Here is a 25,983-nt window from a genome sequence, read left to right as displayed (position 1 = left end):
AAAAAATAATTAAATTCACATAATATGCATATAAGTTTTACTTTTTTCTTTTTATAATACACATATGCAGGTCGAGAGTCCACATTACAGGGGGAAAAAAAGGGCAAAAAAAAGATATAGTATGTATACATAATAATGGTGATTTAGGCCAGACTAACAAACATATATATATAAATGTATATATATATAAAGGTGTACTTTAGATTTACAATTCAAATTTCGGGATTTTCTCGACTTGATTTTGTTTTTTGTTTTCGAAGCTTTAGAGCAACAGCTGCTTGGGTGTTGCTAGAAATTTGGCTCTCACTGTAGCTGCTGCTGCTGCTGCTACGGGTGCTATTTTCAGTTTCTTTTTTTTCTTGATAATCTGCTGCTGTTGGTCAAGAGAGCTTGGTTTTTCTTTTAAGGTTTTTCTTTTAAGGTTTTTTCTTTCTTTCTAGTTTATCCTTGTGTGTGTGAGTGTGTGTGTGTGTGTTTTCCTCTGGTCTGTTGTTGTTGTTGTTGTTCCTGTTGTTGTTTTTGTTTTTGTCGTCTCGGTTTCGTCTTGCAAAGCTAAGCAAAGCGATTTATGCGGCATGAAAAATATCAACAGCTCGGCTTCTTCTTCGTCATCTTCTTATTTTCTTCCCCATAAAACATTAACATCAAAAAACACGGCTAGCCGGAAAATGCCCGTCCCCTTCTTCTTCTTCTTCTACATTTCATTTCTCTTCTACTTTTTTTTTTTGTTGATTTTTGTTTTTGTTTTGTTTTTGTTGTCCCCCGTCGTTTGTTTTTTGTTTTTCTCCCCGATTATTGCAGGACGCAGCAGCCCTTCTTCTTGTTCTTCTTCTCGTCGATGACCACATGACTAGCGGACGTCGGTCCCGGAACCACCTGTTTGGACACCTGTCCCAGCGAAGTGACCCCGTTATTTCCGTTTCCGCCGCTTAGATCGCTCGCCGTCGCTGCTTTTCCGGCGCCAGCGTCGGCAGAGGCAGAGGCATGGGAATTTGTACCATTTTGTGCTGTTGCTAGATTCTGCGAGAGCTATATAGTAATTGGGATATATATATATATTATAGTTAGTTAAGTCGTTTTAGATTATGATCGAAACTCACGTTTGATTTGGTTACACTCTCGCCAATCGCCGCTCCACCGTTGCAATTGTCATCCCCATGCTGGGCGCTCCCATTGCCAATTGTCCGCTCCTCTGTGGGTGTGATGGGCTTGCCGCCTGGAAGAAAGGGTATTTAATTACAATCGTTTTGGATATCAGGGGTTAGTATAGATTATAACACATAATACTTAACGATCATCCCTTGCATGAGCTGTATAGATCATCTCAGATAACTCAGATAACTCACCTCTGATCATGTTGACAATTTCATCAGCCTCTCTGGACAGATCGCCGCCTGGACGAAAAGGGTTGTCCCAACCCGAATCAGTGCTGAAAGTTAGATCGGTTAATAGATGATATACATATATACAGATATAGATATAGATATAATATACCTTTGCTGTCGATCGTAGGCCGCACCCAGGCCGAGCACCTGCTGCTGCTGTTGGATCCCCGTCGCCGTCGTGGCCATCGTCATGCAGTCAAGTAGGTTGCTGTTGTAGTTATAGCCTCCGTCTAGGGCGACCAGCAGGTAATCCGCCGGTGGACAGATCTGCTGCGGCTGGCTGCTTTGGTAAATGGAAACGCGCACTATCGAACGTTCCGATCTGGAAATGAGCACAAATCGAATTAGAGAATTTCTTATATATATTTCTTATATATATATGCAGTGTGCAGTTGTATTTTATATCGAGGGGGTGGTGGTGGGAACACGAGAACGCGACCGGCACTAAAATCACGCATCGGCGCATGTGACCTTAAAATAGCTGAGCAAGTGCGTCATCTACCGAGGAGCCACCTCAATGTCAATTAAATTAAGTCATTTGCCAATTGGCTTTCAGTCTAAATATCTGATTCAATTGATTTCAATTTTTGGCCAGACACAAACCACTACAACACTATTGACCAGGCTAGAAAAATCCTCAAAAAAAAAAACCTCAAAACAAATTCTACTTTACTCTTCAATCCTCTGCTTATCATCATCCGAAATGGCACCTCGAAACCATGCCTCCTCTAAAGCATCGCCGTGTTCTCGAAAAAAATTCTGAACCGCTTCGTCGATGTCATCTATATAAGCTCCGGCCTGTTCCGACGAATATACACAAGCTCCGTCGACGTCGAACTCTTCCATATTGTTAGCAACAAAAATGAATTCTGAACACTGACTTCTGACTACTCCCGACTTCTGACACTTACACAAGTTTCACAGGTCACTGGATCAAACAAATTAAATCGATACCCAAACGAAGTGCTGCTCCAGTTTTTCGGGTTTATGTTTTGGGGGCAGCATTGGCGTTATTTTAGGATACAGTTTTCCCTCCTTTTTGAAAGGCATTTTGGAAAACATATTTGGAGCACACAGAATCCAGAAATACAATGCGATATTCAAAGACCATGTTTCGGTTATAAAACTTTTCGAAAAACTTATTTTAATCCGAAATAAAGTTGTATTTATTGGACTATAAATGATTAAGTATCAAAAAGCAGCTTTAAAACCCAGAAATAAGTTAACATTTTATAGAATTTTCGCCACTAGTTAATTGACTTACTAGAATCATACATAAACCTGTAAGATTTATAACATCCAAACTGATAAATCAGTTCAGCAACAAATGTACTTTTTTATAGCACAAATTGTTAGATGCGTTAACTTTGTTTTTATCTACATCGAATAACTGGTTTATATGGATGACTTCATTTATGGCTGGTTGGTTTGTGCGAAAAGCCTGAGATTTACTGAGCCGAAACGCACTGTACTCTGATATCAAAGAATGGAAACTGGCGGGTATGGAATTTTCAAATGGGAATGGAAGGTTTTAACTTGCAAGATCTCAATCTCAATCACAATCCCATGGGACATTCACTTCCTACCCAGCCAGCTTTTTTTTTTTTATGGTCCCAGAACTTTGAACTTCACAAGTAGTGGGAAAACCATTAAAGAAACCTGTCGAATAGAAAATACACAGAGAAGAAGTAGCAAAAAAATAAACAGCCTACAATCGAATCAGACAACCCGTTCACTGTATAAAAGACCACCCTCCCTCCTCCTCCGCCACACAACTTTTTTTTTATCTGTTTACATTTCAAATACACTTCATAACTCAATGTGCTTGTTGTTGTTATTAGTTTTTTTTTTTTTGTATTTGTATTTGTATTTGTTGGTGTTGCTGTTGAACATGTGAAGATTACGTCATGTGCCGAAATTGATATGGAAAAAATTGATACAGTAGAAACTGCGGAGAGGAAACTAACTTTTGAGATACTTTTTAAGGTCTTGGAGGGTTAGTTAAACTGATGATAGTAAGATAGTTGGTCTTGGAGGGTTAGTTAAACTGATGATAGTAAGATAGTTGTTTTCTGATCGTAGTTAAAGTTACTTTTATATATATAACTTAGTTTACAAATCACACCAAATAGTATCTTTAAGAACATTTCTAAGAACAGGAAAAGTTCTTAAAACAAAGCTCTCTAAATCTGTAAAGTTCTCTCTGCCATAGCCACATCCATTGATTCCCAAAAAGCAAACGCCCTTTTGCTTCTAAAAAGTACATCATATCCAGAGCTGCCTGTGGCAACTGGAACAAGAACAAGACCATCTAACAAAACACGAGTGTTACAAGCTCGGAGAAAACAAGTTTTAGGCAAATAAAAACACATCTCCAGCTTGTTTCTCAGAGCGTTATTAAACGTTTTTTCCCCCTCCGTTGCTACAGCAAAAAAAAAAAAAAAAGCTTGTTAAGTAGAAGTAAGAAAAAGTTTAAAGATTTTTACCACTAACTCATAAACGCAACTTCAAGTGCGGCAACAAATTAAAGAACTGAAAAATATGTGGAAGAAAAAACTTGTTGCTATTACTATGAAGTAGGAGGTGGAGTGGATAATGGATAATGGAAATAGGGAAGAGAAGTGGAGAAGGGAAATATGGGAGGAACATGAACTGTAAATGGGAAACAGAAGCAGCAGCATCAGCTGGGGAAAAGCGAACTGGAAGATGATCGCATTAATTATGCTTGCCACCAACGATCTAAATGGTGCTGTCAGTTTGGCTACTTAAAACCTACACTGAAAACTAAAATTAGCAGGTGACTTTTATCAGGCATTTAACTATGCTGACATTATAATGCATTCTACAAATTCATTTTCCCTAGCCTAATCTTTTCGCCATCGACTTTTGTTTGTGATAAGAAGCAAAACCCATAAATGAAAATGTCTAACAAACTTTTTTTTTTATAAATAACTAATTAAAGATAAGCCTAAAGTAAGCATATTTTGGAGCTTAAGATAGTTTTTGTTTAGACAAGTTTCAAGTTTCTAAAGTTTTAATTTGGAATTAAACAAATTTTGGTTAAAATTCTAAATATTTTGTGGTAAGTAGCTGCGTACAAGGCTACTCTATGTTGTTTTTGAAAACTTCTTATCAGATCTTAGCGTGTTTCTTGGAAACATATGGAACTTTTCAAAAGGAAGGTCAGGTCAAAAAACACAAATATAAGCACTTGAAACATATGTTTATGTTTTCCTGACTTTTGGTTATGTTTTTTAGCATAGTTTACAAGGCAACATTGTAGCTTTTATTTGTTTTTGCAGTGAAAGGATGGCAACACTGTTTGGCGGCTGCGACGGCGGCAGCGCAGCGGCTTTTCAATTAGTTTTGGTTGTTTTTCTTGCTCTTGTATTTTGGGGCACACACGCGAGGGACTACGTCACGATTAAAGAAGAAGAATAATAAATATGAGTAGGGGGGGTGGTAAAGTGCGAGAGGGAGAGTGAAAATTAATTTAACAAATTATGCGACCCCGCCCGCAAACACAAAAAATAAACAGCAACAAGAAAAACTTAAGCACACAAATACACATGAGATAGAAAATAGCGGAAAATTCATTTTTGCACTTGAAAAGCGAAAACAGAGAGAAAGATGATGAGTGAGAAGGGGGCAGGCAAAAGCAGGCGGAAAGAGAGGGCAACTGCAGTGCGGCGTTGATTTTGATTTGTTTTTATTATTTCAAAATATATACACTGGCGCAACCGATGTGTGCATATATTGTATAATGCATACGATTTATATACATATATATATAGTATAAATAACAGCGACTAAGGCTAATTTATGTACAAACAAGGTGCTATTTTAACACGCACACACACCAGTGCACAGTTATTTTAATTGCGTTAAGCGGGTCTATACACACAGAGAGAAATATGTGATAATTGTAATTGCATTTTAATTCGAAAAATTTTAATTTGTTTCCCTGAAATCTGATTCTTGCGGGAAAGAAAAGACTTCTTTATGGGTTCAACTATTGAATTATAAAACCAAATCTTTGTATTTCGAATTTTTATAATGAAAATGAATATTTATTTCATTTAATATCTAGCCTATGTTTCTTTTTTCAGTGCAGGAGGGCAAGGGAGAGGAGGCGTTGTCGTTCTCTCACGCCCCCTCTCTCACCATCTCTCTCTTGGACTAGCACACTCACACGCTACATTCGTATGTGTGTGTATTATTTTTTGCGATGAACTCACTGCGCGCAACAACAACAACAACAGCAACAACAATTACAAGTGTACTACTAATGTTTAACTACTTAAGTGTGTGTGAACCAAATAGCAGGAATTACTTTCACATTGTTTTTGCAATTTTGCTATTTAATTCGAGTGCTTTTGTTGTTTTTGTTGGTGCCTTTCAACCACTTGCACTTGCTTTTTCGACTCTCTTGGCTCGCCCTCTCTCTCACGCAGTTAACTGTAGTTTTTCCCTCTCTTTTTTTTAAAAGGCTATTTTGCACTTTTCTTGGTTTCAAACTTAATACTTTTCTTTTATATTTTTTTGGAACGCACTTCTTTTGGAAATTCTTCGCGCGTTTTGGACACTCTTTTGATCCTTTTGCGAATAAAAAAAAAAACACACGAAGAGCGGGAAGAAGAAGTAGCAGCAGCAACGATTGATGAGCGCGTAATTTTCGTTCGTTTCGGTTTTTCGGGGTTTTTGTGCTTTTTTTTGTGTGTGAGATGAGCGCTCTTTTCTTCTTTTTTTTTTTATTTGGAGGCTCTTCGAACTTTTGCGTTGTTGCTGCCTTAACTGAAAAACTGAACTGAAACTGACTGAGTTTCACGCTGCTGAAAAGTAAAAGATACAAAACACACACACACACATACACACGCAGGCGTTTAAACGCACGAATGTTTGCAGGAGCGAGAAAGAGAGAAAAGCCGGAGAGCGTTCTCTCGTAAACTTTGCCAGAGCTGCCACCTAACTCAACGGGCATGTGGCGCGCTTTTTGAATATCCTCTATGCCCAAGTTAACTTAACCCTATGCGCATTATTAACTCATATTTCAGTTTTTTACTGTTTACTGTTTAAGTTTAAAGTTAATTTAAAAGTTTCGCTTTACTAATTTGTTCTATGTATATAAGATAAAAATAGTAATTGTCTTCCTAGATAATCATTTTAGTATTCTTATTTAGCTTTCTAACTGTATTATTAGTTACCTTTCCAGTTCAAATGTGGTAAGAACGGTAAAAATACTAAGTTTTTTAATACTTCCAGTATACGATGCAGAAAAGTAGACAACATTTTGTGGTTAACATGACTGTAAAACTTATATAGAATCAACCCTATTTCAAAGTATTCGAAATTAATCATTTGAGATATCTGAAATACGCCGCAAGTGTTTCACTTTACAACAGAAGACACAAAGAACAATTAACATTCTCTTTAATGAGCTTTTTAATGTGCTCCAGACATACACGTCTATCTTTTGTCATGGTTTTATTGCGATCTATTTTAAGCGAAACAAAAACATTTCCAAATTTTTCATTTCGCGCATTTCCTGGCTAGAAGATTTTCACATTTCGGACAAACAAATGAAAACAAACAGAACAGCCGGCAATTTGTGCTTTTGTATGCCGATTTTTGGCAGCTGCTACAGACAAACCTGAAATAACACTCGTCAGCAGGGGAAAGTTTTCTTTTGATGTTATTTTGAGAGTTTTAAATTAATTTGTTCTAGAGTAGATTGTGCTTTTAAATGAATCAAATTAAATTATTAAACTACGTAATAAATCTATAAGCATATCTGTATTTTTCAATTTCTAAGCAGTTGCATAGTTCACCGAAAATCTTAAATATTTCTAGGCGTGTCCTTGTTGACGAGTGTGATTCTGTGATTTACGTATTTGCTAGCATCTTTTGTTGTAAACGCGCAGATAAAATGCGCAATAAGCAAAAGGCAAGAACGCCGCGCATTTGTAATGGCAAAAACGTGAAAACAAACAAAACGTAAACCCAAATGCGCCACATCTGGCAACATTGCCAAAGCCAACAAACATGACATCACTTTTTTGCGCACTCACGAAAGTAATAAAAGAGCGTAAGCTCGTTCGTGCTCTCACTTCCTCTCTTTCTCTCACTTGTTATACACAAGCAACGGACCGAAAATAAAATAATAACAAAAAAAAAAGAAGGCAAAGAGAGAGCACAAGGGAAACACGGAAAAACATAAACACGTAACCACACACACATAAAGGTAAAAACGGGGAAGCTGCTGGAAATAGCGATGGAACTGGGAGGGGAGTATAAAGAACGGTGCAAAAGGGGAGGTTGATTAAAACAGGGTTGCCACCGACACATAGAGATGCTGAAAATTGGGGTCCCCATCTATTGTTTGTCAAAAAGAAAACAAGAAAAAACAGCGGAAAAATAAGAGCAGAACTAAAAATCATGAAAAACCACAAACACATTCACACCTGTGGTCAGCCGAATAGCATACTATAAAAAATATATAGATCCAAAGCATTCAACAGATGTGGTTCAAAATTTGAAATAAATTTAAATTCTTCGGATTTCTCAAATGATTTGTATGCACAGAGAGAAAAATGCCTACGTAATCGATAGAATCTTTAAGATTTTACATATGTAAGATAGGAAAATTGAAAACTGTAGGCTTCTAATTTTTCTCTGTGCACAACGTGCCACAAAAATATCTCACAGTTTGCTATTTAGCACTTAATATACTTTAGGTTTACTTGCAAACGCAAGTATTGATGATAACAAAGTGTTTAGTTTGAGATTTGCTTGTTAATTGGCTATGAAAGAGTCTAGAAAATGTACCTAATAAAATGTATTTAGAAAAAGGGATTTCAAGATAACAGACTTTGAAATATATATTTCTTAGAGATTTATAGATTCTAAAGAAGTTTCCGTATTACGTTACACCCTTTATACTGTATCATAACAGTATTTATGACTAACATTTAATCAAAATACATTTTTGGTAAGATATTTTCTACCTCCATCATTGCGGGCAACACGTAAATAGGTAATAGGGCTAATGTACAGTGGGAAATACTAAAGGCGATCCAATTTGAATATGACAGCATTTACCGGTTCTAAATATAGACTTTACTACTCCCGATTAATTCGCGCCTCTTGATTTACGCTCCTCAATTGTTTTTCTTTTATTTATTTTCGGGCATTAAGTGATTTGAAATCATTTGGTATTGCCGGGCAGTGATAGCGTCCACCAACAATTGATAACGATTCGAATCGAAGATGGATGAATGACGTTGGCAGCCAAAATAAAGAAATTGCGGCGATTTCATGACCATTTGCCAATGGGAATTTTCATCGAGAGTATTATTATAGTATTTACGAGTTATTATAAATCTATTATAGTATATATACCCTCTGTATATAGACATATTTCAAGATCTCTCGGAATTTGAGGTTTTCGGAACATGCAAACATTTTTCCCCCATTTCCGCAACAATTTTAAAACAACTAAATACACAATTGGCATGGTTCCCAATGAAATTGAAGGTACCTCAGATTGACATACTGAAATATATAGACATTATTTCTGTACTTTCTGTTTCTTTTTGCAAAGAAATTAAAAGTAAGTCAACTTTAGGATTGTTTAAAAATATATAATCCCTTGATGTTATTCAAAATCGAAGAAATAATAAGACTTTCTTTTTACAAACATCTATAAAGGACAACTGGCTGACAGTCTTTTCTTCCAACAAGTCAAACAAAATGAAATCACATGCATTTTTTACACATTATCCATTGTCTGGGAAAGAATTGTATATACACTGCCTGCATACCTTGTGGCCTCATAATCGAATCGCTTTTGTTCTTGCTCGTCTTTTTTGTTTAGCCTAAAAGTTAATAATAATTTCCACTGTGTTCCGCTGCACAGAAGCGGTAACAATAATTACATACGCACTGGTGGCCAGCGGCACAATTACCGTTGCCGCTGACTGACTGACTGGCTGGCTGGCTGGCTGACATTACAACAAATGTGACAATGGGCCTGGCCTGTCCCATAGCACCCGTCTGTGTGTCTATGGTAATAATTATGACTACGATTATGATTATGACTATGCGATGATGATAATGATGATGATGAGCACGCTGTATGCATGTCAAGTGTGCCGTGGGTACCGGAAAATCAATTGACTGAGTGACAGGCGGACAGTTCGAGATGTGCTTTCACAATAGCTATAGATATAAGCAAGGCCCACTGGCCGATCGAATTTCTAGAGTCCAAAAAGAAAACAGTAGATGAAAAAAAAAATATAATAAAACGGAATCATGTCGAGGTCAGCTGTTCAATCAGCCTCCTTTCGTTTGCTCTACAGAGAGCAAAAAGGTAAGCCGAATTGAGTTTGACAATCGATTTGAGCTAAAGTAATTGCTTTTTGCATCTTAAATGATTATGCAAGTTTTCACTATAGAATCTTTACAAATATATATCTCTTCTTTAATAAGTTGAGTTTACAAAACTGTTTCATTTCATTCACAAATGATGCCCTTTATAAAGACTAACTTAATAGTGTAGTTAAACCGATCGATCAGTCTAGAAACGAAACTCTACCAAATAGCTAACCACATTTTTAAGATATTTTCCCCTTGAATCTGGTTAATCGATTAGAAGAATCAACCGACACAAGATTGCCGGTTTTTCTTTTCTTTTCTCTTGCGTTCTTTTCCCTTATTCTTTCATTTCTTTGTGACTCTGACTAACAGTAAAGAAAGAAAGTTCTATAGCAAGTGGCGAGCTCAAAGCTGATGACATCACGCTCCACCGGCAAATTAATGCTCTCCACATACAAAAACAACTACAAAAAAAAAAAAAAAAAAAAGACAGAAGAAAGAAACACGCATGTGGAGAGACTGGCAAACTGAACAAAAAGGTCACAACATGTGTTAAGTCTAATCTTTCCGAAAATGGAATATGCCACCTAGACGAAAAGCTAAAAAGAGACAAAGTAAAACAAATTGTCAGCAAATTTGATTTGATGCCCGTTTGACAGCCATCATGAAATTAAAAACAACACCTTTCATGCATGGCTTGTCACCTGTTTTAATCTAATGCTATTATTCAAATGCTGAGAGATAATGATACACAGATTAAAGACTAGCTAATAACAAGAAAAACACAAATTAAAATCTCAAATAGCATTAATTTTAATCCCAATTCCATTAAAAACCGATCGAAAAGCTTTCAAGAACACCCATTATCCAGTGAATCGATTGATTTGGGCGTAGTTAATCGCATTAGTTACATCTCTAACATTAATCGATTGTCAAGCTTTGCGCTATCGGTGAGATTTCAACTAGAACTTAGTTAAAGCGCTCGTTTCAAATGTTTGTGGGTGCGGCACAGGCATTAGATACGTGTTCAGATACAGATACAGATACAGATACACAAAATGCAGCCCAAAAAAAGATGTGGGTCAACAACCACCGAATGAAGTTGACCCACTTATATATATATATCTGTATATATTGCTTTAAAATGCACACACACACACACACATATAGGTGACACACGCACATGGTCATTATGTAATAAAAACGATGACGATGTTTAACGGTATTCCAGTTAGAATGACTGCAGCGCCGGCGCATTATAAACTCCAATTGGAGTTCCCCTTTTTGGTGGTGGAAAATGCGAAAAAGCAGACGGAGAAAAACCCAAACAAACAAACCCATCTTCCAATTGGACTGATAACACGAAAGAGAGAGCGAGGGGTTGGGCGATTAAAAAGAAGAGAAAGGGCCAGAAAGAGGGTAAACAAAAATACAGTGGCAGCTGTCCAGTTTGAATCCTTTTTGGCGGTTTTTTAATTAGCCAAGGATTGTTTTCTTTTTTCTAGGAGATTGCTAATATTTAACATATTAATAAATTGAACTTTAAAAATTTCAATTTTGAAATCATTTCCTATAGGAAACTGCAGAAAGTAGGAGATATTTTAAGATCAGTTTTAATATCTTCATGACTAACAAAGCGATATATATCTCAACTAAGATTACAAAACAGAGTTCAAATCTTCATCTTGTTAGAAGAACAGAACCTCTCACAACACCCTTAATGGTTTTTAATTATTTCCAACGAAGATATCATCAAACTAGAACGAAGAACGAAGATAAATTTAATGAGCCTCTCAGCGCCATCAAAAAACAAAGTTTCAATGTCTTTTTAATTGTTTCCGCTATTATTTGGCATTAGACAAGCACATACTACTTTACGATTTAATCCAAGGCTTCGGGTATCTCCGTCCCTTGATTTGTAATAAAAAATTCATGTACATCAAGCGAATAACCACTGTACGTGGGCTTAAAGCTAACAAAGTTTTAAAACCAAACTGCTGACGGGTGAGCGGTAATTATCGATTCAAAAATTTGTGTGTCTCAAGCTTCCTGTCTTTGGGGGAGGTTGTGGGTGGTTTTTTTTTGGTTGGATAGAATAGGAAAAGAAAATGCGGGGATTTACGTGGCTTTAGTTTTAGGGTTGGGTGATGGGCACAAAGTTCATCGCTTGCTATTTGGGTTGATGGAAAAATGAATGTGGCATAAACACAGCTGCATCTTTTGTTTTTTTTTTGTTAATTTTTTTGCTCAAAGGCTTAGAAAAAGAGATCACTAGTTATGGATTGGCTTACAAAAAGCAAACTAGACAAAAAACAAAATATAAAACCAGGCTAACTACGAAGCGAAACAAAAGTGAAAGCGGCCAAAAAGTCATTAGACGGATATTTTAATGAGGTAAAAGTAGGCCCGATTCGGGCCACACACAATCGCACAATCATAAAGCCCTGCACTGACTACCGAACTCTAGCCCTGCACATTGTTACACTGATCGAAAAAATAGATAAATATGATTGTAAAATGTAAATAGGAAACAGAAAATTCGAATATCATGGAGTTTGTATTATTCGTAATCTTCATGACTCAAAACTGCAGATTGCAAAATAAACGCCACGAACTCTTGGCTATATCTTCATCTGTTTGCAGAACAGAGTTTGACATTATCTTATTGTGTCAGTGTAAATCAGAGATAACTTCCAGTTAAGAGTGAATCATATGAGCGTTGTTTCTATATTTGTATGGACTTAATTTTTATAATGCACGATTAGCTGTCTACTCTTTGTTAAGCTTTCCAAGAATTTCTCTTCACTCTAGCGAAAAAAGAAGCTTATAAATATGATGCCTAATGTTTTCCAATAATATCTTCATTTTATTACTGCTTCTAACATGGCTATCACTTCTTTTCTATATTTGATTGCTTGAAAACCTTTTAGGGAACCACTTCCTTATAAGCCTCTAACTATTATTTATCTATTTTTGGTTAGTGTAAATTATATGCCGCTTTTATACGTAGGAGAAGTTGTAGGCTTAAATGGGAAGCGCCTACTCTATAAAATAACCTTCTAGCTATCATCTAACACTCACAAGCGTTCATTTTTCACCTTCCCAAATGCCTATTTTATATAAACTTCCCTTAAGACCCACCTACTTACTAATCCTTCGCATATAAAGTTATAAACTTACTCTTCCTGCACCTCGATGCCGCTATCATCCATATTCCCCTTCGTATAGTCTCCACTGTAGCCACCGGCTAGCGGCAGATGCGACGGTAGCGTCGACGCCAGCTGCGGCTGACCAGCGGCAGCAGCGGCGGTATCGGCAGCAGATTCAGCTGCCGCATCGAATCCAAACGTGGACTCCATGTGCTCCGACAACGGCGTCGGCGTCTCAAAAACGAGTGTCTCCACCATGGAACCCTTCGAGGATCCAAAAGACACGCTACGGAAAATGATAAAGGTAGAAGGTCAAATAGGGTTCACATACATGTTTATAAAGCTAACTAAAAGAAACTTAAAAGAATGTTTATAAGGCTTATAAAACTAGCATTTTAAAGGTGTGTAATCGTTAGTAAACCAAAATTTGTAAACTAGTGTTATGCTTATAAGTGTTCTCGCTAAACTAAATCAATTTTGCTTGGATAAATAATCGAAAAGTAATACTTTTAATACCCTTCAAGATATTTAGTACTGCTGCGAGGGTGAGCGATCTCAAGCTCAAAGTATAATCGATCGATCAACTTGTCTTAAATTGATAATTAAAAAATGCAAGACTTTTTCTAATCTTTTGTATACCGCTGTGAAAGGTGTTACGAGCTAAGACTGAAATCTATTATTAGGGAATGTTTTTTTATGGATCTTTAAAAAGGACTCTAATCTTTTCTGACTTTCCAAACTGCTAATTAGTCAATAATATTGTATAAAAATTATATTTTACAAGAAATATAAAGAAAAATTCGCACCGTTTGAGACCGACGCTTTTGGTGCCCAGTTTGCTTAGTTTGCCGGGTTTCTTTTGGGGGCGTGGGAACTTATCGCTCAGATCGCTGGACATATCCTCCTCATCAGCTGTTGTTGTTGTTGCTGTTGTTATTATTGTTACCGGTTCTATATCCCCAGTTGTTGTTGCTGCCGCAGCTGCATTGTTGTTGTTGCTACTGCTGCTGCTGGCCTCGTTGTTTTTGCATTTGCTGTTATTTGTATTATTTTTATTATTAGCCATGTTTTTAGCACTGACCACAAGCAAGGCATTGTTGTTGTTGTTAACATTGTTGTTGTTTTGTTGCGTTGTTGCTGTTGTGTGCACCAAAGGCAGCGACGTCGGCGGCGCAGTTGCAGCGCCACCGGCTGAGGACGATGCTGGCAGCGGGGGCGACGGTGCAACAACAACCAATTCTTCGCTTAGCAGAAGCGTTCGCTCATCGCAGTCGCCAGCGACGGCGGTAGCGACGTCAACGTCGGCAGCGACGCCAGCAGAGCCATTTGACAGCATTGCGGTTGCAGAAAAACGATTCGATTTCGCGGCTAACGGGGCATTTCGAGGGGGCGGCGTGGTGGGCGGGGCCAGGGCCAGCATAGGTATAAAGGTGCACCCACACAAACACTCTTAATTAAATCGGAATTTGTGTGTGCAAAAAAATAAAAAAACAAAACAAAAAAAAAACAGCACACACACACACACACAAATATATATTTATCTATTTCTTTTAGCACATTAACGGAGCACCACAAACAGCAACAGCGGCAGCGAAGTCAACTACGGCAGCGTCAGCGGCGTCGGTGACCTGCACTTTATTTGCCGACCAAAAAAAAAACACAACTCGCGTTTATAAATAAATATGCATCTGCATTTAATAAATCCGATGGCGCGCGCTCTGTTGCTCTTGTCGTACGATTCGGATCGGGATCGGATAGCGATATAATCGGAACAATCGCGTCTGTATATTTGGCAGCGCTTCGAATTTGTGTTCTGTTCTGTTTCCTTTGGTATGAGCGCACTGGCGATGACAACCGGCCGATAGATCACCTGGCCGATAGCACAACTGACCGATAAGCCTAATGAATATAATCGAATGTGGCGCGAGACAATATTTTTCTTTTTTAAATGTAAGCTATTAAATGTTACAATTAATCAACTGTCCTAAATATAAAAAAAATATATAATTTTGACTTACTTAAATCTATGTCAAAGACTATTAATTTTTAAAGACGTAGCGCGAGACAATAATTTATGTTTTAAACGTAAGCTTTTAAATGATTCAATTTTTCAATTGTCCTAAAAAATAAATACAATTTTGACATACCTAAATCTATGGCAAAGACTATAATTTTTATAGATGTGGCGCGAGAAAATAATTAATGTTTTAAATATAAACTAATAAATGTTTCAATTTTTCAATTGTCCTAGATATAAAAAAAATATATAATTTTGACCTACTTAAATCTATGGCAAAGACTATCATTTTTTAAAGTTAAAATTGCCTATAGATATAAAATATTTTTAATTATATTTAGGCTAGCTAAAAATACAAAACAAGTTAGAAATAATTTGTATGCTGTTGACTTAATTTACATGATTGCATTAATTAATATATAATATATATTAATATATAATATAATACAATTTTCTTTAACAACACTGTTTGGTTGAGCTGCCATATCGATAACTAATCGATATAGGCCACTCACCAGTTTGTCCATCCCTATAGAGATGAGCAAAATTGCAATTTTCCGTGTTAAAATTCGCAGCAGAAAAGCCACAAATAATCAGCAACAAAGCGATATAAATGGAAGATATAACCACGATTTGATTTAAATAAAACGCGGGGATCGGAAAACATTATAAACCCGCCGAGGAAAGGGTCGCCAGGGCGAGGAAAATCGCTCATCTCTATTACAAATACGAAAATGAAATTGCGTGCATTCTAAATGGTAAGTTAAACGCCCAGAAAACGTTTAGAAATATTCATTAATCACTATTAACAAATTAGTGAATATAGCTAAATGGTTTTCCCAATGCGGCTAATGACAATAACAAACATTCCACAACATTTGCAGCAGCAACAACAATCAAAATAAGACAGCACTCACACACACAAAACGCAACCACACAAATGCGCAAATGTTTTTCTCTATTTTAGGTTTGTCTTGTTGTTGTTGTACAAATAAAGTGCATAAAATGCAACAATTACTTGCTTTAATGGTTTTATAAACATCCGTAAATTTCAAAATTCAATTTCATGCAAAAAACAAAACACACCCAAATTTTTGTGGGTGCGTGTGAGTGTGTAAAAATCCTTTTACAGTGCGCGACATAAAAACAAGTGCAGAAATCTATAAATAAATGGAATGCATTTGTTTATAGTTTCTGTTTGCATGACTCACATTATAAATAATCGGGCCTACAGAAATAGAACGGAAAAATATTTGCCGGTTCCGAAATACCGGTTAGCCCGGTTAAGATAATGCAAAAAAAAAAAAAAAAGAACAAAAATCTTAAGAACCACAACCACTTTGGCCACAGAACCCTAGCCCACAATTAATTGCAGTTGAAGTTATGTAAGAAAAATAAAAATAAAGGTATTAAATGAATACACTTCTTGCGGTTTCCAGTTTTTAACTGGGGTAGTAGAAAAAGAAAAACCTTTAAAAGTAGGTTTTTCAAAGTGAATAAAAGAACAATAGGATTCTTTATCAATTCGTTCTAGTTTCCATTGCAATTTGAACTAAAATATAACTGAAAGTTAAGACTGTCATTAATACAATTCCTCACCATCTTTGCAGCCACATGGGAACCATGACCAAGGACTACGACTATCTGCTGAAAGTTCTGTTGGTGGGCGACAGCGATGTGGGAAAGCACGAGATCCTCTCAAACCTGGAGGATCCATCCACGGAAAGTCCCTTCTGCAGCGTGAACGGTGAGTGCTGGCTATATCCAACGATTGGTAATCAATCTGAAATTTAATCTAATAGACTGCACATCTCATATCCTTCAAACGGTAGCCTACAAGACAACCACAATCCTACTGGAAGGCAAGCGGGTGAAGCTGCAGTTGTGGGACACCTCCGGCCAGGGACGCTTTTGCACGATCATCCGTTCCTATTCGCGAGGCGCCCAGGGCATCATACTTGTCTACGACATCACCAACAAGTGGAGCTTCGATGGCATCGATCGTTGGCTCAAAGAGGTCGACGAGGTTAGTTTTGATTTGATAGATATGTATGGCCAAATCTGTTTAAAATAGACAAAATAGATTACGTTAGCCTAAAAAAAAACTGTGAATATAAGAAATAATAATACGTATTAATTGTACACTTTTAGCACGCTCCTGGCATCCCAAAAGTGCTTGTGGGAAATCGCCTGCATTTGGCCTTCAAGCGACAGGTGGCGGCCAAACAGGCCGAGACCTACGCGAGCCGCAACAATATGTCCTGCTTCGAGATATCGCCTCTCTGCGACTTCAACATCCGCGAGTCCTTTTGTGAATTGGCACGGATGGCGTTGCACCGCAACGGCATGGAGCACATTTGGCGCAGCAATAAAGGTAACTATAAAAGATTTATTTGATTGGAGAATTAATTGCATTATTTATTGCCTGATTAACCTGACTTTAAATGCCCATTGCAGTGCTGTCGCTTCAGGAGCTGTGCTGCAGGACGATTGTGCGAAGGACGAGCGTGTATGCGATCGATTCGCTGCCGCTGCCGCCGTCGGTGAAGTCGACGCTCAAGTCATACGCGCTGACCACCTCGCAGTGCTTTAATTCGCTGACCCAGAGCTCCAAGAGCAAGAACCGCTGCAAGACACCGACGAGCGGCAGCCGGAATAGCTGTGCGATCGCGTGATCGTTGCCTTGTAGGCCGCCGACCAACGGCCTACGCCGCCGCCGCCACGCCCCCCAACCGACATTAACTATAATTGAGCTCTACTTATGTACGCTAGGCTAACACACACACACACACACCCCAACACACACACACACAGACTCACCCAATCATTCACGCATTGAGAACATCCCCCTTCTTCTTTGGTTATTTTTTTATCCTTATCTTATTTTTGTTTGATCGACATTGATAGTTTGTGGCCAACAATGTTTACTTTTTACACAGTAAATCTTACATTTATTTAATTATTAATCCATCCCCCCCCAGACATCCTTGACCCATTTTCCCTCCTCCTTCTACTTTCTTTTTGCATTACTCTAATGTTGTTAATATTATTATGTTTGTATAATTCTAATATTTAAAGCATCAAACACACATCATCAAAACGTAAAATAACAAAACGACAAAAAAACAAAAGGAAAAAAATCAACAGCAAGTGAAAAAAATCAATTTTTATATGGATAAAAATAATAATTTTTTTTGTTTGTTTACCATCGGATTAAAAATATTCTTAGAGATGTATTGTAATTGAAGCGAATTCCGCAAGAGAAGCACACACAAAGGCGAATTGATAAAGATAATTCATAATGAAACTGCTAAACTGTGTTTTCTTACATTCTGCATCCCTTTCTGTTTCCCGGCTAGCTGACTCTTTCTCTTTCCAAATGGGGTTTACTTTACTTTTTTTATTTTGTTTTTAATTTGTGCTAATTTAAAGTGAAAGTTTGTGGCTTAAGTTGTTATACAATTATTGTATTAAGCTAATTTCTATTCAAAAATAGTTTAGTTTTATTTTTAATGGCAATTTTCTTATTTTTTTTTGTTTAATTTTAGTGTTAAGAACAGCGTTTTAGCCAGAATAATGCAAAAATGGTCCCAATATGGAATTAGAAATTTGTACTTTGTCCAGAACACAGCCATGAGTAGTTCAAATATGGAGTGGATATGGATACTTTGTTCAGCTTTTATTAATTAAATGAGAAACTTGCGAAAAATGATTTCTAACACAAACAAGGCGCTGGGAGTCGCGGCCAACATCTCAACCAGCACCTTGTTAATCTTAATGTAATCTTAGAATCTTCTGCACGGACGGAATGCTATCAGGAACAGGAACAGGAACAGGACACAGACTCGGACTTCTTTTAATATAATCGTGTTTCATTCAAAAATTGTGGGCTTTTTCGGGAATCACACATGCATCGCACGCCGCAGTGAGGGCACCTTTTAGGCGAAAAAAGCGGGTTGAAAAAGTATTTTTGTCGCGTCTTGAAAATTTTAATGATGTTACCCTTACTGAAAATGTAAATTTTGGGTTCCCCCGATTTTCCCGTCAAAGTTACAGTATTCTTCTCACAACCAAGTCAAAAATGGTCCAAATTTGGAATAGAATACCTCGTTGAGCTTGTTTTCTAATTCCTAACAAAACTGCATTCACAGTTTAAAATGCCAATTTTTTAAAAAAATAAATAAAATTAAATTATTATCAAAAAAAAAAAATTTATGAAATTAAATTATTATCAAAAATGCGATTTTTGGCTTCCCTAAACTTTACAGGGTTTTGCTCATAACTTGTCCAATAATGGCCCACAACAAAGTCAAAAATAGTCAGAGTATACAATGTCATATATCGATAAACTCGTAATTAAAATTCCAAAAAAACTGCATTCACAGTTTAAAATGTGAAATTTTAACCATTTTTCAAAAAAATGATGATGTTACCCCTTATCAAAAATGCTAATTTTTGCTTCCCCAATCTCGACAGTATTTTGCTCATAACTTGGCCAATAATGGTCCAAATATGGAAAGAAATACCTCATTGGGCTTGTTTTCTTATTCTTATCAAAACTGCATTCAAAGATGAAAATGTCAAACTTTTGCATATTTTTCGGAAAATGATCGAAAATGCAAAACCTGGATTCTTCTTATTACCCCTCTTAAAATGACACTATTTTGTCCATAACAAGGCCAATAAGGATCCAAATCTAGAATGGTATGCCTTGTTGAGCTTGTTTTCTAATTTCTAGTCGATCCTCCTTCAAATCTAGAAAAGAAAAGAGGGGAAGCATAAACCCCTTGCCAAAAATGTGAAAATTGGTGATAAATTAATTTCCGAAAATCATCCGGAAAATAATAGGGATCTCATCGTTAGCTGCTTAAATTCCTTATTTTTTCGGTTCTAGGTTTCCTTTTGAAAAAATGTTAACTAAAAAATTATTAAAAAATATATTTTTGTTAACAAAAATCATGATTTTCGCCTTTAAGCTAGGTTAATCTGTCTTATCGTAGTCGTTATAAAAAGACGAATCGAATTTCAACAGTGGATTCTCCAATCAATTTGTTTCGTTTTCAACATCTGCTTTGGGGTTGTCCCTTGTCGGATGTGATTAATCGGTCCGCTGCAAACCCAATTTGATATTGTAATATTATTTAAATGATTCAAATTGCCTTTCCTTTGCGTTTGGCTTTGGCTTTGGCTGTGCCCCTGCCTTTGCCTTTGGTTTGCCCTTTTAAGCCAAACAAAAAATTTTGCGGCTTCATTTTCAACATCAATTTCTTCCCCAAAATGTTAGGTTTTGTTTTTGTTTTTCTTGTTTTGGCTTTTTGACTTTTTCTGACTTTTACACAATTCCCTAATGTTGGCCAACAGCCGAAAAGGGAGGGGGCGGGTCTCCCGGGGGCAGTGGACTCGTTATACTTTAAACTTATTTTCAAATTTCGAATGGAACAGCTGCTGAGGGGAATTGAATGCGAAATCAAAGCGATATATATATTGGCAATATATTTGCATATGCTTTGATTGGGGTCTTTCTTTTTAAGCGTTTATGTGTGGAAGTTAATAAGTTAATAATATTAACTCAGGCAAGGCAAAAGAGTTGAGGAATGGTATGTAAATATTCCATAATTGTTGGTAAAGAAGTCCCAAGAAATCTGCAATAAATCTTAAAAAACTTCTGCTTTTCAACAGAGCTTTAGTAAAATCTTATAAAATATTTACTAAAGTAAGAAATATTATAATTAATGTGTATTATAGGTATAATTATACACCATCACCATATATCTTTTATTATCTAATTTAAATATTAAAATAAATCTAATAAAAATACAAACTGACAGCCTTAAGTAAGCTCTGGAAAGTCTAACTCATAACTGCATAAACTTAGTAACTTTTTTATTAAAACCAAAATAAAATTTACTTAAAAACTATCTATAGTCTGTCTCTTCAATCTAATATTATATATATACCATTAAAAATCGGATATATATATAGATATTTTGAAGATTTTACTGTGGGAAGAGCAAAAGATACTTTCCCTATTTAAAAGCTTATAATTTGTAGATTTTCTGGAAATGCATTTCCCACTTAAGCCTGCCATTGGGAAAGTAGTAGGTATTAATCTTAACCGAACCAAATCGACCTGAACTGAACTTCACCGAACTGACCTAACCCATCGGGAGGCGGGGTCACCATCATTAAGCGGTTCGTTCATGCCCGGCGGATTAATTTCGGCGGCTGGTCCAATTATGGAACTGCTATATATATATATATATATGATTTTTTTTCCACTGGTCTCATTTGCATTTACCAGATGCGTTTTGTTGTTGGAACAACTTGGTTTCCAGATGGACAGAGCTTGGCTGTTGGATATTTGACCACCGAATGAGTGGTGGGCATGGGCGATGACGAAAGCAAGTTCAGAGATACAAAGATAGACGGAGGGGAGCATCGCGCAATCCGGCTGCTATATAAACTGTGGACCGCTTGGAGTGGATCATCAGTTGGCTTCCAGCTTCCTCTTCTGCTACGTGAAGTTCCACAGTTTTCAAACCCCAAGCAAGAAACTTCCAGCAATGAAGGTGAGTCCCCGCTGCACAGTAAACAAATATTAAGAAGTTTTTAAATACAAAAAGTCAAACAATTAAAATATTCAATTATTTAAATCGTTTTCATTAATTTCTTTCTTCTTTTACTCACAGATCTTCGTGTGTCTCCTGGCTACTTTGGTTGCCACCTCATCGGCTGGCTTCATTGGAGGATCCGGCGGCGGCGGCGGCGGCGGCGGCGGTGGCTACAGCTATGGAATCGGTTCTGGAGGAGGCGGCGGCGGCGGCCACCAGGAAGTGAAAACCATCCAGGTCATTCACCAGGAAGGTGGCGGCTACTCTGGCGGCGGTCATGGAGGATACTCCGGCGGTGGCCACCAGGAAGTTAAGACCGTTAAGGTTATCCATCAGGAAGGTGGCGGTCATGGCGGTGGCTATTCCGGCGGTTACTCTGGCGGTCACGGAGGCTACTCTGGCGGCGGCCATCAGGAGGTTAAGACCGTTAAGGTCATCCATGAGGAAGGACATGCTTTGGGCGGCGGCGGCGGTTATGCTGGTGGCTTCTCTGGCCACGGACACGGACATGGTGGTGGCCATCAGGAAGTGAAACTCGTCAAGGTTATCCATGAGGAGGGCGGTCATGGTCATGGACATAGCGGTGGCTACTCCCACGGCGGATTCTCTGGCGGTCACCAGGAGGTTAAGACTGTGAAGGTGATTCACCAGGAGTCTGGCGGTCATGGCGGTTACTCTGGCGGTGGTCATGGAGGCTATTCCGGCGGTGGTCATGGAGGATACTCCGGCGGTGGTCACCAGGAGGTGAAGACCGTCAAGGTTATCCATGAAGAAGGACATGCTCTGGGCGGCGGTGGCGGTTATGCCGGTGGCTTCTCTGGCCATGGACACGGACACGGTGGTCATGAGGAGGTTAAGGTCGTGAAGGTCATCCACGAGGAGGGCGGTCACAGCCACGGCGGTCACGATCATGGCCATGGTGGTCATTCGCACGGTGGATTCGAGGAGGTCAAGACCATTAAGGTCATTCACGAGGAGGGTGGCCATGCCCATGGCGGCCATGGACCTGCCCCCATCATTAGCAACGAATACCTGCCACCCAGCAATGAGTACCTGCCTCCAGTATCTGCCCCTCAGCCTGGCTACCTGCCACCCTCTTCCAGCTGGAAGTAAAGTCTCATTCCATTCCATTTGAGCCATACTGATCCTTGAGAGCTTTTTGTTAAGTAGTTTTAAGCCTTCTTTTTTTTCCTACCCATATTTTTTTTTACTGTTATACCCATCTAAACTCACTTGTTAGAAAAAATATAGAAACCATTTTGTAAATTATAAATATTTTGAATTTTTTATTTAAGAATTTAAGATTCTTGGGGATAGAATGATGAGGAAAGGTAAGAAGTTAGCTGTTAGAAAAACCTCATGGAAAGTTCTAACTAGAAAGTTGGCCAGACTTTACCTATTATCCAATCTAAAGCTCTCGCCTCTTTCCCAAACTTAATTTAAAAACAAAATTTACCTGCTATTGCTATTCTAATGCCATCTCTATTTACGGTTCGTTAAGCTTTTAAATTAGCATTTTATTGATTTGATTTTGATTTAACTTAAACTTCCATTCAGTTCCATTCAATGGGCTGGCTGGCTGCCTGTCCACTTTCGATTCGCGTTTCAATTTCACTTTCAACCCAATCGATCCAACGATATTACCATATTACCATCTACCAGCATATAGTCATCCAATTTAGCGGTAGCTCAACGACCTGTTCATCGCCGGTTTTATGTTGGTTTTTTCATGGATCTAACTTCCAAAATCTAAAGCATTTATTTCGTATATCTTAACGTTTTTATTTTTAAGTTTAGACATGGATTTAGATGTGTCTTAGGGATTATTCTTGCAAGTGAGTTTTAAGTTGTTGTGTGCGTGTTTTTTTTTTGTATCTTATGGATTAACTTTGTGTTGTTTGCTTTAGTCTGTGGGATGTGTCGTCTTGTAGCTTAGGGATTACTTTGAACGATGTGGCTTAATAGGCGGCTTATATCTTATGATTCACTTTGTAAATTGACACACAGAGAGAAATGGCAACTGATTTTAAGCTTTACAAAAAGAATATTAAGTAATTTAAAGACTTTCTGGTGAAATATTTAAAAATCAGAAAAGAAAAAACCATTTTCCTTAGCCTAAAATCAGTTCCATTAATCTATAATCTGCGCCTGTGCTCTCTTGGTGCTGTTTTAGTTAGTAATTTTTTTAAATAAATTAATAAATAAATTTAAGATTAAAATGAAATCTCTTATTTATGTGGCCAAATGTCCTGCCGCCTTCGTTTTCCTGTACTCTGTTCAATTCGATTACTTTGTCCCAGATACTGATGCAGCGGCAGTGGGCGTGGCGATGAAGAGGTCACACCCAAAGGAAACTCGCTGGTGGGTCTCCATTTCGAGGGCATCCACGGTGAATCGTAGCCTTGGTATTTACTTTGGTTTACTTTCTCCTCTGGCAAACTTTCTTGATAATTTCTCGAAGGATATCCCTTTGGCTCATTGTGTACCTTCAGATTCAGCAGTAATTCACCATCATCATCGATCAGATTATAGAGTTGAACGCCTTTGGCCTCTCTCAGTGGATGGGCTCTTTCCAATCTGATTTGCTGCTTGACCTTTGGCCTAACTATCGGCTTGGGTCGCTGGCCAATATATCGCGATGATCGATCCTGCGATTGCAATTGCCGGAGTATATTCAGGGGTAATAGTAAATCCGATTCAAAAGGCATAAAGCCACTGGCTCGCACTTTAATGATATTCCTTAGCAAAGGCTGCTGATGGCTAGATAGATAGCTATCAACTAGGCCCAAAAGGCTCAACATCAATAGGCCTAAAGTGTTCATTATTGGTTAGCCGTTGTTGTTATTAGCTCATTTTTCACAAGGATCACACTGGTATTTCGAAACACTTGAATAAAAAATAAGTAAATTGGTTTACTTTTAACGCGAAGTGGAGAGCAGCAGAAAGAGCAGCGCGTTCTAGGCCCGTGTGTTGCACCAACTGAACGGAGTAAAAAAAAAAGCACGGCGCGGTTCAAGCTAAATCCAGCTGACTGCGCTCGTAAAAACGAATTAATTAGAGAAAATACCGTACGGTAAGCGAATGCACAGTGGGTCAAGATATATACAGACTTGGGTGGAAGTACATTTAAAACCTTAAAATTAGCTAAGTACAAATTATTTACACTTAAAACTATAAATCACATCGAAGGAACATTATTTTTGATTTTTTAAATATTTTTTAGGATTTTATTTTTTGGCTTATAAAATTCTAGAAAATATTTGGACAATCTATGAGTTCTTTAAGTATTTTTAAAAAAATATTTCACAAGCAAAATAAAGTTTAGTTTAAGCATATTTAAACTTTTAAAAACAAAAACTAAATCCTAAAAACATATTTCCTAACTTTTAATGTTCTAAAAAATTGCAAATAAATATAAAAAATTAAAATGGGTAAAAAAAAGCATACATTATATTCTAGTCTTTTAAATTCCATTGAATTTTACAACCCTTCTATTTTAAATATTTCTAATTTTTAAGATTTTTTCTAAAAACTATTAATTTCCCATTTCACATCTAAAAAAAAATATATTTAAAAATTCCAACTATTACCAAATCAAATAGCTTTCTAACCACTATGCTTGATAATATGTCCAACACTTTGAATTGAAAATAAAAACATAACTGGCCGGGCCTCTGGACGTTTATTGTTTGGCATTGCCAGTGTTGTTGTGGCTCTTCTCTTCTATTATTCCCTCTATTATGTTATGGCCAACACAAATTTATTAAAACATCAAGTGAGTGGTGTTAGAGTGTGTGTGTGCCTGTGTGTTTGTGAAGTGTTAGCTTGTTTGGCTGATTTATAACAGAGCCAAGAAGAATTATTCTTTGAATTGCTTTCTGTGGATTGACATCAAACTGGTTCACCGGAGACGAGAGTTGGCCCATTACAATGGCCATTAAAACATAACCCGTCCACTCTCGCTGCCACTGGTGACCCAAACAAACACACACATCTCTGGCTCATTAGCATTAAGACAAAAAGACACCCGCATTGTATATACTATATGGTTATAGTAAAGTATAGAAGTTAACTCTCTATGCAGATTAGCACGTTGGAAAAGTGTGTGGATCAGAATTTTCACTTTAGCCGGCTTTTGCAGTTGACAAACGCTTCACTGATCACTCTCACTGCTCCAAATTTGCATATGGACAGTACAGTACAGTACAGTACAGTAAGTGACATGTCTGTAAAACTTTAAGAAATATAAAATTGAAGTCCTTGAGTCCTAAATAGCTTATGATTAACTCTTAATTTTCTTAATACAAAGTTGAGAGAAAAGTTAACAGACTTACACCTATGAAACGCACTGTATGCATACATAATCTGTAACTGGAAAACATAGCTAACGGTGGCTTCTTAATCACAATACCAACTGATTGACATATTGTTTTTATTCAACATTCATT

The 25,983-nt window shown here is 37.4% G+C and overlaps 4 protein-coding genes across 6 annotated transcripts; 2 read left to right on the top strand and 2 right to left on the bottom strand.

Annotated features, from left to right (window-relative positions):
* Positions 1-513: 513 nt before the first annotated feature.
* Positions 514-14,452, bottom strand: LOC108103877 (homeobox protein 5). Of its 2 annotated transcripts, XM_017209604.2 has the most exons (6): positions 13,714-14,452; positions 12,939-13,193; positions 1,495-1,707; positions 1,347-1,429; positions 1,101-1,216; positions 514-1,029 (listed from the first exon to the last, which is right to left on the bottom strand). In XM_017209604.2, exons 1-6 carry the CDS (start codon positions 14,325-14,327, stop codon positions 793-795), a joined length of 1,518 nt encoding a protein of 505 aa, XP_017065093.1. In that variant the 5' UTR covers positions 14,328-14,452; the 3' UTR covers positions 514-792. The 2 variants fall into 2 exon arrangements, with proteins under 2 accessions (XP_017065093.1, XP_017065094.1); XM_017209605.2 differs by lacking the exons at positions 12,939-13,193; positions 13,714-14,452 and adding an exon at positions 5,939-6,204.
* A 981-nt stretch (positions 14,453-15,433) lies between these two features.
* LOC108103878 (ras-related protein Rab-40C) lies at positions 15,434-18,231 on the top strand. 2 transcript variants are annotated; one of them, XM_017209606.2, is made up of 5 exons: positions 15,434-15,682; positions 16,535-16,671; positions 16,727-16,950; positions 17,076-17,298; positions 17,382-18,231. In XM_017209606.2, exons 2-5 carry the CDS (start codon positions 16,539-16,541, stop codon positions 17,597-17,599), a joined length of 798 nt encoding a protein of 265 aa, XP_017065095.1. In that variant the 5' UTR covers positions 15,434-15,682; positions 16,535-16,538; the 3' UTR covers positions 17,600-18,231. The 2 variants fall into 2 exon arrangements, with proteins under 2 accessions (XP_017065095.1, XP_017065096.1); XM_017209607.2 differs by having other exon boundaries at positions 15,435-15,682; positions 16,757-16,950.
* A 3,176-nt stretch (positions 18,232-21,407) lies between these two features.
* On the top strand, positions 21,408-22,808 carry LOC108103951 (glycine-rich cell wall structural protein). Its single transcript, XM_017209715.2, has 2 exons — positions 21,408-21,493; positions 21,614-22,808. The coding sequence occupies exons 1-2, from the start codon at positions 21,488-21,490 to the stop codon at positions 22,646-22,648; spliced, it is 1,041 nt and encodes a 346-aa protein (XP_017065204.1). The 5' UTR covers positions 21,408-21,487; the 3' UTR covers positions 22,649-22,808.
* An 89-nt stretch (positions 22,809-22,897) lies between these two features.
* On the bottom strand, positions 22,898-24,535 carry LOC108103953. The gene has a single exon (XM_017209716.2). It carries the CDS (start codon positions 24,355-24,357, stop codon positions 23,764-23,766), a length of 594 nt encoding a protein of 197 aa, XP_017065205.1. The 5' UTR covers positions 24,358-24,535; the 3' UTR covers positions 22,898-23,763.
* Between the last annotated feature and the right edge of the window lie 1,448 nt (positions 24,536-25,983).

Source organism: Drosophila eugracilis, unplaced genomic scaffold, assembly GCF_018153835.1.
Source record: "Drosophila eugracilis isolate 14026-0451.02 unplaced genomic scaffold, ASM1815383v1 contig_408, whole genome shotgun sequence".
NCBI classification, from domain to species: domain Eukaryota; kingdom Metazoa; phylum Arthropoda; class Insecta; order Diptera; family Drosophilidae; genus Drosophila; species Drosophila eugracilis.
Note: the sequence above shows the minus strand (reverse complement) of the source record. Positions and strands in the feature narration are given on the sequence as shown.